This window comes from Dasypus novemcinctus, chromosome 15, assembly GCF_030445035.2.
Source record: "Dasypus novemcinctus isolate mDasNov1 chromosome 15, mDasNov1.1.hap2, whole genome shotgun sequence".
Lineage (NCBI taxonomy): Eukaryota > Metazoa > Chordata > Mammalia > Cingulata > Dasypodidae > Dasypus > Dasypus novemcinctus.
The window spans coordinates 97,687,791-97,704,626 of NC_080687.1; the positions used below are offsets into that span (position 1 = coordinate 97,687,791).

At 48.0% G+C, this 16,836-nt stretch overlaps 1 protein-coding gene and 1 pseudogene across 1 annotated transcript in view; one reads left to right on the top strand and one right to left on the bottom strand.

The window, feature by feature from the left end:
- The first annotated feature begins 261 nt into the window (after nt 1–261).
- LOC101445142 (serine/threonine-protein kinase MARK2 pseudogene) lies at nt 262–2,184 on the top strand (annotated as a pseudogene).
- A 3,910-nt stretch (nt 2,185–6,094) lies between these two features.
- The window catches only part of LOC101443920 (succinate--CoA ligase [ADP-forming] subunit beta, mitochondrial-like), a 32,792-nt gene continuing 22,050 nt past the window's right edge, over nt 6,095–16,836 (bottom strand). The window contains 2 exon segments of the mRNA XM_071208288.1: nt 6,095–9,404; nt 15,146–15,274. Of these exon segments, the coding sequence (XP_071064389.1) occupies nt 9,114–9,404; nt 15,146–15,274 (420 nt within the window). The 3' untranslated portion in view covers nt 6,095–9,113.

Below are 16,836 nucleotides of genomic sequence, written 5' to 3' on the forward strand. Positions count from 1 at the left end.
GTCTTAGTTCTTTTCTCCCGATTTTGTTTTCTTTATTATTTACTTTTTTAAAAAATTATTTTGCTTTTACCTTTTGCCTGTTTGTTGTTTTTTAATCGTTTCCTTTTATTTTACTCCTGTTTATTTTTTATTATCATATTTTTTATTTTCTTTTTTTTAGCATTTTATTTTTTTATTTTTTTATTAGATCAGTTATTCAGGCTTTCCGATCGGAAAGTCTGCCTAGAGTCACCGGGTCTCCAGCCCAGCATAAACTCCAGTATGCTGCGGCCTCTCCCAGCCTTGAGGGCTAAGGAGGAGACCCACCTGAAGAATTATCAGTTCTCGAGATTACTAGGCAAAGGTGCCTTTTCCATGACTTTTCTAGCGCGGCATGTCCTCACCCACCATGAGGTAGCCGTGAAAATCATACACAAGAGGGACAGCCCCAGCAGCCTCCGCATGCGCTCCAGAGAGGTGAGCATAATGAAGAGCCTGCGCCATCCCAACATCGTCCGGCTCTTTGAAGTTATTGACAGCCCCGAGAAGCTCTACCTCGTCATGGAATACGCCCGTGGAGGTGATCTCCTGCACTACCTGATGGCCCATGGCCCTCTCTCAGAAGAGGAGGCCCGAGCAAAATTTCGCCAAGTCTTATCTGCTGTGCAGTACTGTCACCAGAAGTGTATCTCGCATAGAGACTTGAAAGCGGAGAACCTCCTCTTGGATGCTGCTGGGAATGTGAAAGTTGCCGATTTCGGCTTAAGTAATACCTTTGACATCAGCCAGCAGCTGAAAACCCTGTGCGGCACTCCCTGTTATACTGCCCCCGAAATATTTAAGGGGCACACGTACCTTGGGCCGGCCGTGGACGTCTGGAGCCTGGGGGTGATTCTCTACAACATGGTCAGCGGGAAGTTCCCTTTCTTTGCACAGAGCTCCAAGCTCCTGCAGAAGCGGGTGCTCAGCGGGGAGTTCCGCATCCCACACTACCTGTCTGTGGACTGCAGGCATCTCCTCCAAAAGTGCCTGACAGTGGATCCCTGTAGGAGGTCAAGCCTCCCAGACATAATGACTGACCCGTGGGTCAATACGGGCTATGAGCACGCACAACTGAGGCCGTATGTGGAGCCCCTCCCAGCTCGCCAGGACCCCCACCGGATAGCAGCGATGGTAGCCATGGGCTACAAAGAGGAGGAGATACAGGCGTCCTTGCAAGATGACAGACATGATGAAGTCATGGCCATATATCTTTTGCTGGGCCACAGCAGATGGGAGCAGGGGACCTCCACCAGCACCCCGCAGACCCAGCCCCCTGCCAGGCCAGGAGTGGGAGGAGCCCACCCCTGTGCCCTCCCACCACAGCCTGCCCCCTGCCCTGGTCCACCCTGCAGCTCTCCTCCCCTACAGAGGACCATCCTCAGTCAGGCCGTCATGGACAAGGGCCGGGAGAGCCAGTGCATGCCAGAGCCAGGAGCCTCCAAGACGTCGGCTTCCCCCACAGGGCCCCTGGCCCTGCCTCAGGTGCACCAGCAGCCCCGGATGGCCTGGGTGAGGCCCAGCCAGGCTGCCAGGCCCTGCCCCAAGGAACGTCGTCAGGAGGGTCCCCTGCTTGGCCCTGCGGTCACCGCCTCCTCCCACGTGAGAAGCAGTAGGGAAGGAGGCTCTGAAGGAAGCACTTACCTGTCCGCTGTTGGCACGGGTGAAGCCATCCCCAGGGGAACACCCCAAGTCAGGGGTGAGCAGAAGAACTTGCCCTGCAGGGGGAGGCCTGCCTCCCCTCCCGCCAACAGGCAGGGCCAGCCGAGCATGTGGAGGCGATTCTGGACTTTCCTGTGCCTAGGGTGCGCCTGCAAGGAGCTGCACCAGGGGAGGGACAACCAAGTGGGCCCTCAGGGGGCCCTGCCGCGGTCACGGGACCCCAAGTGGAGGATGAAGGTCACGAGCTCCCTGGAGCCGCACGAGGTAATGGGGGAGATCTGCCGGGTGCTCGATGCACTTGGCTGCGAGTGGGACCTGACGGGGCCCCACGGGCTGCTGTGCGTGTGCGGCACGCCGGGCCAGGAGGACTTCCTCCAGTGGAGGGTGGAGGTGTGCAGGCTGCCACGGCGGGGGCTCCATGGGGTGCAGGTCAAAAGGGTGTCTGGGAGTTCCAGGGCCTTTAGAGACATTGAGGCCAGACTCACAAAGCTGCTTCAGGTGTAAAGCACTCCCAGGCACCCTCTGGGAGAGCAGGCAAGGGGGGCAGGCCCTCGCTGCCCAGGCGACCACTGCCCACACCCCCAGGCAGAACCCCAGAGCTGCCTTGGGCCTGCTCCCCTCCCCTGTCCTTCTCCCAGGCTTGTGGTGAGGCCCAGGGGCTGCCCCTTGACGCCACATGTCCTGGGAGCTGGATAAAGCTCCTCTAGTTATTGGTATAGTTCTGCATGCCGTGGAGGTGCTGGGGTCCTCCTCACTGGACCCCCACTGCGAGCTCGCCGTGGCCTCTGCACACCCCATCCTGCCCTGTGTACACCCCCAGCCCCGTGTGACATACACCACAGCAGCATGTTTTGGCTGTTGAGGTCCCACTCGTGGCTGCTGGTGATTGTCTCCCGTATCTCCTCTGTGGGCTCCATGGGGCTCCTGGTCTCCGTCCTCCATGGTAAGTCTACTGAGTGGACCTTGGTTTCTCCCCTCGGTATTTGCTGAGGTTCAATGACCTCCTGGCAAACCCGACCTGCTTATATCTTCATTTAACATTGAACAGGTTCCCTTTGGGTGTGTTCTGGCCTGGCTGTTGCCAGAACAAGAAGCTGGGGACCCAATGCAGGGAAAATTTCCCTAGGTGCCTTGCTGTGGGAGCTGCCCTCTGTGGACAGAGCTCTCTTGGACTTAGCTTGGGAAGAAGTTTTGTTTTTGGACTCCATCCAAGCTGCTGCTGTGGGGTAGTGAGGCCACCAGGCCGTGCTGCAGGGTTCCTGGTTCTTGGCCTCTCCATTGAGCATTTGAGGCGCCCAGTCCAGAGAGCCTGAGGGGCTACAGCCACCTGTGCTTGAGCTGTCTTTGATTCCTGGTCCTGGCGAATGAGTCTGGGAGATGGCAGTGAAATAAGAAGTCCATTGTGAACCTGAGAGTAAAAAGCACATGGAGATGCTCCCACCTCTGGTGAGGAGAAGCAGAGGCAGTGACCAAAATGGAAACCATGGCAAGAGTCCAGGCTGCTCTCCCTAGACTTACTGTGGAGGAAGAAGCTCATGCGCCACACGGAGCCTGAAAGGACAGTGGGGGAGATGAGCAGGTGTGGACACAGCAGCTGTAGTTGGACCTGAACAACAGTTTCGGCTGCTGGGCACGAGCGCCACGTGTGCTGGAGGGCTTAGGGCATGGAGGACGGAGGTCTGCAGTGCTGGGCGGGTCTCGGTGGGTCCACCTGCAGAGGAGATCCTCATCCACAAGGCCTTCCAAGCATCGGCTCCTAAGATCCAGGGGCTTCAGCTTCCGAAGGTGAAGGGAACCATCTAGGGGCCCAGAGGAGCGGCCTGCAGAGCCTCGCTGCCAGGGGGCCACTCGCCCCACCCACGCTGCTGCAGAGACTGGCCTGTGTCCCCTGGGGCCCTGCACTCCTCTCCTGCCTTCTCCATCTTTTCCTCTTTGTAGGAGAGTGGAGTTCATTTTGGAGAAATAAAGAGAAGTCAAATGAGAGCAGAGTCTGTTTACTCAAAGCTTGCCCAAGAAGAGGGTCGATACCATCTCTGGTTTGGGCAGAGCCCCCCAGGTAGGCAGGAGCATGGGAAGCATCACTGGGAGCAGCGAGAAGGCTCAGGGGGGCTCCCGATGCAGGCGGTGGGCGGTGAAGCTGGGGGCGGCCACCTGAGAGGCATCTTATGTGACTGTTTGGGGAACTCATTTGGCTTCCCCTGGTAGGTCCTTCTTTGGGAGAATGGGTGACTTCCGCAGGGTGAACAGAGGGAGGCTGGGTGTCATTGGCAAAATTCCTCCCCTCCGGGGCCTGATGCTTACAGAGGTTTGGGGGTCTCTCAGTTCTTTCCCTGCCCAGAAATTCCCCCTCCCACCCTGTCCTCCACAGTGGTCCAAGGAAGTGGAGGAGGGGAAGATGCAGCACAGGGGGCTCCCTCTAAAGGACAGTAATATGCATAACAATAGAAAATAAAATTCCGAGGTCCCCTTCTTCTCCAGCTCCAAGCAGGAAGTGGACACTGCATCCCTGGGGTCCTGCCCTGGGGACGGGATTCCCTGGCAGCCCTTGCAAAGCCCACGTAGGCTTCTACCCTCCCCTCCCTCCTTCCCCTCAAGCCAACCATCCCGTGGCCTGTCCCTCACCTCAGGACCCTGGGACCCATGCCTGGGCATCTGTGCACCTGGCCTGGTGCAGATCTGAGCAGGAGGGCTGGCAGCTGCTCTAGGATGCAGAGGTGAGGGTGGGGGGTGCCGGTGACCCCCCTGCACCAAATGCTGTCCCGTTCCCCAGAGTCGGGCCTGTTCTTCCCAAGCTGCTGTCGGGTCCTGTCCTCCAAAGAGCCTGTGCTTCCACCTCCCCCAGCCCTCCAGGTGGAAAGAGGGGCTGCCCCAGGCCTGGAGAGAGCAGGGGCTGCAGGCTGCTGGGCCCCCAGTCCCCAGGAGGCTGCCCCGGGGGTCCTCTCCCTGGTGAGGGGACACAGGCTTCTCCCTCCAGGAGAGCCTCTGCCCCACAGCACCCACCTGCTGCTGCTCTTCCCTCAGGGTGCCCTTGCTGTGATCCACGCAGCTCCTGTCACAGTGACTCCCCCCTCCCCACCTCCCTGGGCCACCCCTCTGCTTCCTGCCTTCCCTCATGGACAGTGAGGTCCTGCAGTGGCTGAAGGTTTACTTTTAGTTTTGAAGGTTTACTTTTCTTCTAGTGTATATGTGGGGCACAACCATGTTTGAGAAAAACAAGATATACTTCTACTGCATGTGGAAAAATCATTAAGTTTAGTTAAGGCTGGTTCTATTCATTCCTTGAAAGTACACTTGGTTTGACAAAAATTCAATGTTACTTTCAAAAGAAAGATCTTAAAAGTTAAGCAAATTTAATTTTTATTTATGTTTGTAAAGATTTATTTTCCCCACCCCTCATTGTTTGCACTTGCCGTATGTTGTTTTTAGGAGGCACCAGGAACTGAACCCAGGACCGCTGATATGGGAGGGAGATGCGTAATCACTTAAGCCCCTGCGTGCCCTGCCCTGTTGTGTGTCTCATTATGTTTTTTCTTCTTGGTCTTGTGTGTCGTCTTGTTGCATCAGGTCACTGCCCCTGCCCATCATACCCGCTCGTTGTCTTCTTTAGGTTGCATTGGGAATCAAATCACAGACATCCCATGAGGTAGGCAGGAGCTCAGTCACCTGAACCACAGTTCTTCCCTTAACTAGATTCAAATATGAGGGCAAAGGAATAAGGAAAATGGTATATGGGTGTAGGGAGCATAGGCCATGTTGTGGGCCTGGGTGCCATCACAGTGCAAGTCATAGGTGCTGAGTCATGGTGAGTCAGGAGTGCTGAGTCATGGGGCAAGGCCAAGGCGCATGCGCCTCCCCTAAATTACCATCTCTCTATATATCGCCCCTTCCCCTCCTCTTCCCTGAAGCGTCTGCAGGTTGCGCATGAGCCCACATGCGCTGGCCCTCCTAATAAAGTCTCCCGTTTCTTCTGGCTGGTGTTCCTGTGAGTTCGTAGCGCGGCCCTCTTCACCCCAGCTGGCTTGCGGTCCCAGAGGCCGTTCCGGAGCGAGGCAAGAGAGGTCGCCCCGACAACCCGCATCTCACGCTGGCAGTGTGAGGAACGCCCTCTCCCCCGGTGGAACCGGTCCACGAGCTGCAGCCGACCGGCCGCCTTCATCTGGTGCCCAAACAGGGACCAACGGACAGGGACCCCGCTGCCTGACGGACGTCGTAGCGCCCGTGTTTGCGTGAGTTACCCCTGCCCCATTATGGGCAATCTTTCTACTTCCACCTCTGCCCCCCAAATTCAAATCCTTAAGGCTCTCCTCCCTACACTTCAATGAATCACCTTCACCCTGCTGTCTACATGACAATGTAGCTGTGGGCTACTGAGGGTTAATATAGTTAAGACACTGGAAAAAGAGAAAAACGTAGCAACATTTGTGTTTTGTTTTATTTCCGTGCTAACTCTGATTGGGCTTATTTAACCAAGATAATAAAAGTAGCACAAAATTTTTATCAAGGTCTAAAAGGAATTTTCAGTTTTAAATCAATAGTTTTCTCCGGAACTTCAAATCTCAGTATAATCTTACAGAATAATAATACAAAAATGTGTGTTAACAGGTCTGCCTAAACTGCAAAATAAGAACTTAACTACATTTATGCTGCTCAAGTTATCTTAACTGATAAAATGATAAACTGATAATGTTTCCTAGCACAAGCTTGCATATTACAGGCAACATGGATTCCAGAAGAAATCTTAAAAAGTACAATCTAAGATGTGATATATAACAAAAAATTTAAAAGCAGCTATACCAAGAAAGTAAGAATTATGAGTCGATTGTAAATAAACTGTATGTTTCTGTTAATGTGTTGTAATTGTTTTGTGTTTGTCTGTTCGTTCAATGTCAGTGTATATTGTGATACCTCCAGATGGTAAATATAAATTAATAAAAATCTTAAAAAGAGCTCTATTCAAATGGCCAAAAATTAAATAAGCACTTATATTAATACTTAAGTTTATTATATTAATACATAAGTTTTTAAATGTTAATAAGATATCTACAATGATAAAAATTGTAAGTCTTATTAACAAAATTAACTATAAGTCTTCATAAAAAGTTATTCTTGCCTAGATTGACAAGAATAGTTTATTTTTCTTCACAGAATAAAATGAAGGATGTAAAACTTAAATGAATATTGAAGAAGGTTGAAAGTTTGTGGGAATGCTGACTGAAATTTAATAAGTTTTTTCTAAAAGGTGTGTTTTGTCCTAAAATAGGATGGCTTATTTTTCATAAACTCTTGGAACTTAATTTGCATGTGGCAAGTTGTAGAAGGTATTGTGGTAACTTTCAGTAACGGAATGTGTTCTGTGAAGATAAAATTTGTCTTAAAATAATATAATTATAGTCTATATGGTTATAAATAATCTATATGGTTATAAATAATTATAAGAAGTTTAATGAAACATTGTTTAAATTAAGGTATTTAAACAGCTAATTCCAAAAGGTCATTATTAAATATATATAAAACTGAATTGATGATGATAATAATAAAAGGTAATTTTATGGCAGGAAAACTTGTTGGTGGCTAGTCTTCCCTGCAAACTGGCTTCTAGGGGACTGTTTCTAGTATTGCATGCTACTGGGTATTTAGGGTGAAGAAAGGTTCATTGTTTTGACAGACTCGTTTGGTGTTGGTGGCAATTGTATGTTGTGGGAGGTTTGCCTGGTGGCTCGATATGGGGGATGTATGGAATGCATTTTTGTTGCTATGGAAACAGGAGATGATTTTGTCCTAAGATAGGATGATTGGTTGTTGAGAAAGAGTAAAATGTGGAACAAGGCCTGGATGAATGCTGAAAGTGTAGAAGGTTTGTGGAAAGAAATTTTTATGGTTAAAGTTAAGTAAGATTTGACGGGTCTGTCTATAAAGTTTGAAAAAGCCTTAGTATCAAGTAGTATGTATCAAAGTTAAAAATTTTGTCCTTTTTCAAAGACTCTCAAATCATTTGTTTGTTCTGGTGAAAGTTTATGGAAAATTTCTATCCTGATAATCAGTATACAAAGAGTCTGTTTTATCAAAACAGCTTCTTGTACTACCAATCAAACACTCCCTCCAAACTTTCTGTACCCACTGGTTTTTACCTGTGGTGCAATCAGTCCCTATTCACCTGCCTTAATGACACTGTCCCTGAACCATGTGTCCTAGTCACCCTCACTCCCCAGCTTACACTGTATTCTGAAGGGGAAATTATTCAGTTGCTTTCACCTAGACCAAACAGAGCCACCTTTCTCCCCGTGTTAGTGGGAATTTCTTTCACAACCACGGTTGCTGCCATTGCCACCGCCGGCGGCGCCCTCGGTCATGGAATCGCCACTGCGGCGCAATTCCAAGAGGAGCTACAGATAGATCATCTTGGACTCCACTACTGCATCCCTGGAGTCCCTACAAAGGCAAATCTCCTCTCTCGCTCAGGTTGTATTACAAAATAGAAGGGCATTAGATCTCCTTACTGTGGAGAAAGGAGGCACCTGTCTCTTCCTCCAGGAAGAGTGCTGTTATTTTGTTAATGAGTCAGGGGTTATAGAGCAAAACATAAATAAGTTAAAACATTTACATGAATCACTGTCCAAAAACTCCCTAGTCCCTCCCTCCTTTCTCAGTTGGTTTACCTCCCCACTCGCAGCCTGAATTGCCCCGCTCCTTGGCCCTCTTGTTCTTTTAATTGTCTTTTTCAGTTTAGCCCCGTCTCCTGTGATGGCTGCAAAGAAGAATGGAGTATATTTCAGCAGTCACCGTCTTTCGTGTGCACCCCCTTGGCTACCAGCGTCTCCCCACGAGAGAAGAAGCCGCCACTGCTACCACCGCTGTGTAGCCGCACCGAGCATATGCTGCTTCAACAACATCGTACACAGCCTTGCTCCAAAGAACTCAAAATGTCCCATTCCCTTTCCTTCCTATGCTCTGGCCACCCCCTGACTCTTGCCTAGCCTCCAACACCTATGTGCCACCTACCTCAGCAAGCCAGCCTGCATGACTCAGTGACCGCTGACAATTGACTCGCACTGTTACTGCGACTGCCCTCTCCCTTACTCTCCCCAAAAGGCATGGCTGGTGGGCTGGTAGCCAACAACGGGTAAGATCTCCAGAGGGAGGCAACCTAAGCCAGGTACAGCCACTTGCACCCTTACACTTGCTTGAGCTTGGCCAGCAGCCACTGGCGGGTAAGACCTTCAGAGGAAGGCAACCTAAGACGGACAAGGTCACCGCAAGTTTATGGCCATGTGCATACGGCTACCTTATTTTACAGAAAGGGGTGAGATGTAGGGAGCATAGGCCGTGTTGTGGGCCTGGGTGCCATCACAGTGCTAAGTTGTAGGTGCTGAGTCATGGTGAGTCAGGAGTGCTGAGTCATTGCGCAAGGCCAAGGCGCATGTGCCTCCCCTAAATTACCATATCCCTATATATGCCCCCTTCCCCTCCTCTTCCCTGAACCATCTGCAGATTGTGCATGAGCCCACATGTGCTGGCTCTCTCAATAAAGTCTCCTGTTTCTTCTGGCTGGTGTTCGTGTGAGTTCGTAGCGCGGTCCTCTTCGCCCCAGCTGATTTGTGGCCCCAACGGCGGTTCCCGGAGCGAGGCAAGAGAGGTCGCCCCGACAACCCGTATCCATGCTGACAGCGTGAGGAACGCCCTCTCCCCCGGCGGAACCGTTCCACGAGCTGCAGTCGACCGGCTGCCTTCATATGGGATTACAAAATATTTTACAAGCATAAAATTTAGGCTCCACTAGGAATCTGAGTCCAGTGCTCTTTCCTCAATACACAACACATACACAATATTATCCTCTAAGGGTTCTAGAACATTAGATTCAACAGGATATGAATATTAATGTAAGAATTTTATGAAACACATCCCAATAATCACTGAAAAATGAGCATTGACATTTACTTCTGTTTTCTCACATAAGTTAAATGATATTAAAGTGATTAAATTAAAGGACTGAACCACAGGGATCAACAGAGAGACAAGGAAAACAGAATAATAAAATAGTGAAAGTGAAGTGTGGACTTAGGACTAGGAACTTGTTGGCAAAAGTAGAGAACCCTAACCTGAGGCAGCAGCGGCAGAAGGACAGGCCCGCTCACTTATGCTGTGATCCCTGCAGCGCTCAGCACCGCAGACATCAGGGACCCTGTGGTGGAACAGGCGGGGAGAAAGGCAGGTCAGGAGAGGGGGAGTCTGGACAGAATGGTCTGCAGCCCGTAGCTCCTGCCCACTGCAGAAGACTGGGGCTTACTTTCCAGAGGTGTGGATTCAGGGACGCCCTGGACTAAGGACCATCGCCCTGTGTGCAGTAAGATGCCACTTAAAACATGGGGCTGTGTGGAAGTCCACCTGTCAAACAGAGAGACTTCTAGTCCTGGACACTGCATTGTTTCCAAGAGCTGTTCATTAGAAATAATAGTGTGCTGAGCAAGCCCGTGAATGTAGGAGTTTTCTTTCTATTGGCTTATTTTCCCTACATATGCTCTCTTTAGTTTTTTATAAACCTATTTAGTGAGAGAGTAATATCCAGATGTGACAGTTTCAATTTGGTGACTCCCCCCCAAAATTTATGTTTTTTAATTCAAAAAGTGGTGAGACCTTTTGATTGCCTTTGATTTGGTTCTCACCCTGAATAGGTCACTTGATCAGTTCATTTTGATGGGACTCCATCAGTGAGGCATGACCCAGGTTTGGTTTCCCCCTCTTCCTGGGCCTTACATAAATGGAGACACAGGGAGGAGACTTAGAGAAAGGAAGTCACCATTTTGCCGCTGCCATGGGAGAGAGGCCTCGAGGATCACTAGCAGCTGAAGCTGAAGCCTGAAGCCCCCAAGAGGCTGGGCTCATGGAGCAGCTCAAGGCTGAAGAGATGAGCCACATGCCTGGTACCCGCAGCCAAGCTCTGGGAAACGGTGAGCCTTGAGCGAAGGCAGGGACCAGGCAGAGATCTGCTGCTGTCTTGTCACTCCACATGGCAGGGCGCCAGGGTCACCAGGAGCTGAATTTGGTGAGAAAGCATCTCTGATGGTGCCTTGATTTGGCTATTTCACAACCACAGAACTGTAGGATTTTGCCCTAATAAATGGGTTGTAAAACCCAACCCCTGTCTGGTACTTTGCATTGGGAGCTCTATGTCAAACTAAAACACCACATTATTCTGTTTCACTTCTGTTTGAGTTACCTTTTCTCCTTTTTAAATGGAAACATGATTATGGAGTAGATTCAATATTGAAGGCTTAAGTTTTTAAAAATTAGATTCAAGTCATTTTTCCTTAAGAATTCAATGTTGAATGTATTTAGGCTTTCTGCGTTCTGAAGTGTTGATGAGAGTGTTAACTCTGTGTCTCTGTGTGTGTATGTACGTGTGTGTGCACAAGTGTGTAGTTGCAGACTGAATACATTTTGCCAGCTGTGATAGCCATCCTTTATAAACCACAGGAAAGTGACTTTCCTGGAGCTCAGAAGGGAGTCATCTCTTTTCTACCTCCCTACCTGAAAAAGCCAGTGAATTATCTAAATAATCCAGAAAAGCAGGTCCTTTTTGAAATATGGGCATTTGAGTATAGTCTGGGAGATCATATATTTGTATTGAACTAACAAATACATGCGGTGAAATACATAAAACTTTTTGGCACTTCCTGGGAACTAAGATTTCAAAAAAAAGCCAGTGTTGTAATTTTTATGGAGCAGTATTTTTGCTTTGATTTATGGTTGCTCAAACAGAAGAAAGAATGGTGGAAAGCAAGTCCTTCTGTCTCTTGGCTCCAACAAGGGCATTACTTGAGACTGTTCTGTGTACAAGTCTAAGAATAAAATGGTACTCTGGATAGATGCTCATGGAATCCACTTTAGGTTTGCATTAAATTGGTAGTTTGGTAATGAAAGGAATGATTGTCTCGTGAGTGTAACTCTTCTCTATCTGTTCTTTAGAAATTATCTTCAGGAACAACCGTGTTCTGCAAAGGCTTAAGCTTTCCTCCATGATGAAAGGACATAAGGTATGCACGACATCATGAGGGTGATAAGTCACAATGAAGGAGGGACAGGAACCGTGGGTTCCAGCACAGGCAGGCAAGGATGACAGAGCAGGGGGGAGGGGACCCTTCCTGGGAGTTCCACGTCTCCAAGGATCGGAGGTGGGTCAGAGACGCAGGGGCACCTGGAGGGGAGGGCTGCGGGGGCAGGGAAGGGTGAGCCTGTGGGAAGGTAAGGCTGCTGGGAGAGCAGCTGCCCTGGAGCGCAAGGAGCCTGAGGGAGGAGCCTCTGCTCTGCAGTGGGAGGAGCCCTGGCTGCCAGCAGCTGCCTGGGAGCACCTGGGCTGGTCCCCAAGGCCTCTGCTCCCTGGGGTGGTCACAGTCCTGGGCCACCCCAACCCCTGGCAGCGCCGCAGCCGCTTCCTGGCTACAGAAGACGCCGTCCTGGGCTCCTCGTCCTGCACAGAGGCTGGTCCTCATGGCCCCAGGTGGTCATGCAGCCCCGCAGAGCCGCTCAGCTCCTGCAGAAGGGCCCCTGCTCGGCCTCGCCCAGCAGCGCCCCCTTGGGGCCTGGAGAGCTCAGTGTGCGTCTTTGGGCTCTGCTGCACCCTCTGGTGGCACCAGGCGGAGGCCCCCTCATGCCCTTCACCTTCTCCAAGGGAAGCTGGCAGAGTCCCCTGGGCTCCCAGGGCCCCCCAGCTCCTGGGCCCCGCGGGCGAGAAGGAAGGCACCTTGGGAGTAGGAGGCCCCAGGCTCCAGGCCTGGGCCTGTGAGGAGCCGGAGAGCACCATGGAGGGTTGGGGTGAGCCCTGAGAGGACACACTGGCCCCCCTACAAAGTGAAGCTGGTTCCACAAATCTGGTGTCCAGGAAATGGAGGTGTTTTCCTCAGGTGGAGGCAACTCCACAGATGAAAGCAACCAACTACATGTAATTGACTGGAAATGACTTGTAGTAAGTCCTGCGGCCAGGATACAGCATCTGCGGCTTTCTTGACAGAGAAAATATGACACCATTTTATTGCAAACTGGCCAAAAGTTAAGGTACCCAAACTACGATTTTCTTTGAGGCTACAATTTTGTGGCAGCTCTGAGTACTTTTCCAGAACACGCTGACCCTGGTTTCCATATCACATGCAAGGATCCAGGACACGACATTTAACAGCTGGCTTTCTACTTTCAGCTAGCATCCTAAACCCAGGAAAGTGTGGATTTACACATACCACTGTAGTAATGCAAAGCATTAGAGCTTATTAGAAAGTTTCTTTTATGAATAAACATCAAAGTCAGAATTTGACGGCTGCTATAGAATATTCAGGAATATATCCTAATACTTTAAATTAGTTACAAATGCCCAAGAAGTCAGAGAAATAAGACCAAAGAATTTGTTAAAGGAGACTTTCTTAGTTTGTGATCCTTTCAGGGTGGAAATGTGAATTGGCGGTGCAGACATTACATAGTTAAAAAGGCCTAGCTCTCCTCAGTGAGTTTTAAAGTTTTCTGGGACATCCTGCTGTGCAAATAAAGTTGCTTTATTCATGCTGGGAATCCAGGATGACTCCCTTGAGGAAGCAACATATGATTTACTTTCTCATTATCACAAGTGTGACTGAAGAATTCAGATTAAATAAATGCTTAGGGAAACATCTAAATTAAAGCTATTGAACCTTGAATAATAAACATGGTAACCTAAATTTATATTCTCTTCTTTTCTTGGTCCTACACTTGCTCAATTCATTTGAAACTCTTGACTTCATTTATTTTAATATTTGCATCCACAATTCCTACATGAACCTGTGTATAGAGCAAAAGACTTCATAAACTCATTTCAGTCATTACATCTGACAATTAATAAAAGCCTCCCAATTATAATAGATTTGAAAATTATGTGTTAAAATGCATTAAAGTTATTTTGTATGCCATCTTTTTCTACTTCCTTCAATAAACAAAGCAAAGCATTTCTATTGCCTATCTTTCCAGATAGACTGTGAGCCTCCCAATGACAGAGGCCAGATCTCCAGAACGTTGCAGGGTGTGAGACGTATACTAAGTGCTAAATAAATGTTGAACAGGTCCAATTTTGAATAATCTGTTGTAATGAGGTGGAAGCAGTTGGTGACTGACTCTTGTTTTTTTTGGTAAGCAACATCTTAAGCATTATTACTGGATGTAATATTTACGCATCTATGTCAAAATGACATAATTTGTTATCGGGGAGGGCTAAGGAGGATTTTCTACCCCAAGAAGTGTAGCTGAGGCAACAGGAGTTGTAATATAAGGGAAGGGATGAGTACTTTGGTCAGAAGGTAAACAGGAACTGAGATAGAAAAGGCAAAATGTTTTGAGGTTACAAGTAACTTATTAGTGAAGTGTAGTAGAAAGAGGGAAATGAGGCTGGAGAAGTAAGGAAAAAGCAAAACCAGGTTATAAAGTATCTTCTAATGTAGCCTAAGCAGTTGGCTTGACCTTTGTAAATCAGTGATTCTCAAAGCTGCCTGCGCTTCAGAGGCACCTGGGGAGCTTTCCCACACTCTCGGTGCCCCCACCCTGCCCCCAGAAGGACTGTGAGAGGAAGAGACTTAAGCAGGGGCAAGCTGCTCTGATGGCAATGTGGAGTAGGTGCTGGGTGGGGAGTGGACACAGGCACATGTGTTCTGGAGTTCCTGCAGGCCTCCAGGCCAAGGACAACAAGACTCTTACAGGGTTTTGGTGGTGAAGAAGAGAGCAAGTTCAAGGGGTCCCCACAGCCACTGGGCACAGGGCTGAGCACCTGACCTCGGAAGTACTCTGCCGTATCTTCTGCCAAGATTCCCCTTTTGCACTTCTGTAATCCACACAGAATTACTCATTGCTTTACAGTCACATCACATGAGCAATACTATGTATATGTCCTAACCTCCAGTATAAGTATGTATTAATTTTTTGCCCCGTCAAAAGTTCCATTCCATACAATTTACAGAAATAGAAAGGATGCAGGAACGTGTTAAATGCCACCATGGGGGTACATTCAGACCATGAGAAATGACACAGGACAAACATACCAGTTTCTTGAATAAATAAACGGAAAGCAAAAAGGGGAAACAAGGGAGGAGGAACCTAGAAATCAGAAAAAGGTTTATGGCAAACATTAAACAATAGCAATGAATGGGCCCTCGATGAATCCTGATTCAAACTATAAAAGAAAAAATAATTTGAGACATTAGGGAAATTTGAACGACTGGGTACGTGATGATATTAATGAACTATTGTTACTATTACTAGGTACGGTAATGGTATTGAGACTATTTTAAAGGAATCCTCACCTTTTAAAGATACATACTGAAATACTTTTGGAGAATATAGAAAAAAAATAAATGTAGATATTCCAAAAGAATTTTTTTTTCCGAATAAGATATTAACATATATTGACACTCTTGATAGCATCCAACCACAGGCTAGACATTTCTCAAATACAACATACCCTCACTGCTTGTTCCTTTTTGATGCCTTCTACAATATCAATAGGTTCTTTCACTATTGCCTCTGGAGTCTCAGCAGCAACATCTTCAATGTTGACACCACCTTGAGAACTTCCTATTAAGACAGGACCCTGGCAGGAGAAAAAAACATTCGAAATTTTATTTTGGAACAGTCAAGAAAATGTTAAAGCCTACCTATGTGCACTATCAGATTTATGCATTTACCACTCCACAGCCCTAATTAAAAACTTCCTAGAGGATTTCTCTTTGTATCTCCAGCACTGTATCCCCTTATAAATGTTCAAATGAAACAACAATGGGAAAGAAGTAAAAAAGGAAGAGGAAGACAATTGCTCACCTGAGAGGGAACAACACTAAAAATATATCCAAAAACTTACACTGAATAGATTGATTGATAATAAAAAGCATAACTGGGAAGTGGCTGCGGCTCAAGCAATTGAGCTCCAGTTTACCATAAGGAGGACCTGGGTTTGAGCCCCAGGACCTCCTGGTAAAAAAATAAGAAAAAAGGCATCCCAGACCTGCACCATGAGGCACAGGCCCCCACGCAGCAAAGCAACACACCAAAAAGACAGTGACACAACCAGATAAGGGGAAAAAAAGAGTATAGACTAGTGAAGCGGATGTGGCTCACCCCACCTTCCACACAGGAGGTCCCGGGTTCAGGTCCCTCCTAAAGAAGACAAGCAGACGCCACACCCACTGCAACAAAGCAGACACCGCACCCGCTGCACGACCTAATGCCACACCTGTCACAACGAGCAGACAACTAAACAAGCAGATGCCACAAGCCAGCAGACGCTGCAGCCTGTGGGGAGCAGGCCCCCACGCGCCCACGTGGAAAAGTGATGCACCAAAAAGACAACAAAAATAAAGCATAAAAGTTAGAAAATCATGAAAACAGATTACCAATATTTGAAAGGGATAGTCTAGATTTTCTAAGCCCCAGCCCTATTGTAAGTCAGTAAAAAAATAAAGTTATCTACTGTGGTGGTTCGAAGTTGTACATACCCCAGAAAAACATGTTCTTCAATGTAATCCATTCCTGTGGGTGTGAACCCATTGTAAGTAGGGCCTTTGGATGAGGCTACTTCAGTTTAGCTGTGGCTCACCTCAATCAGGATGTTCCTCAGTCCTATCACTGGAGTCCTTTATGAGAGAATGAAATTCAGACAGAAAGAGAGAAAGCCACAGGAGGCATGAAGCCAAGATCAACAAAGCCTGGAAGAGAGGGGAGACACCAGGAGACACTGCCATGTGCCTTGCCATGTGACAGAGGAGCCCAGGAGCACCCAGACATTCTTAAAGAAGAAAGCAGAGCCTTGACGATGCCTTGATTTGGACATTCTCCTGGACTCTAAACATGAGCAAATAGATTCCCATTGTTTAACCCACCCCTTTTCATGGTATTTGCTTTGAGCAGCCTAGGAAACTAAAATACCTAACTTGAAAGAACAGTTCTAGCTATTACCTTGAACAATACAGGAAGGTAAGATACAAATACTAAATACTTGAGTCATTAACTTTCCAGACTCCTCCAAATTCAATCAAGAAACAATTTTAAAGCAAATTACCTTACAGACTTGATAATTTACGCACGAAAATGGAAAAATCTTAACATGCAAAAATAAATTGGAAATTGGAAATTGTGACATCCATAAAATCTGTATCA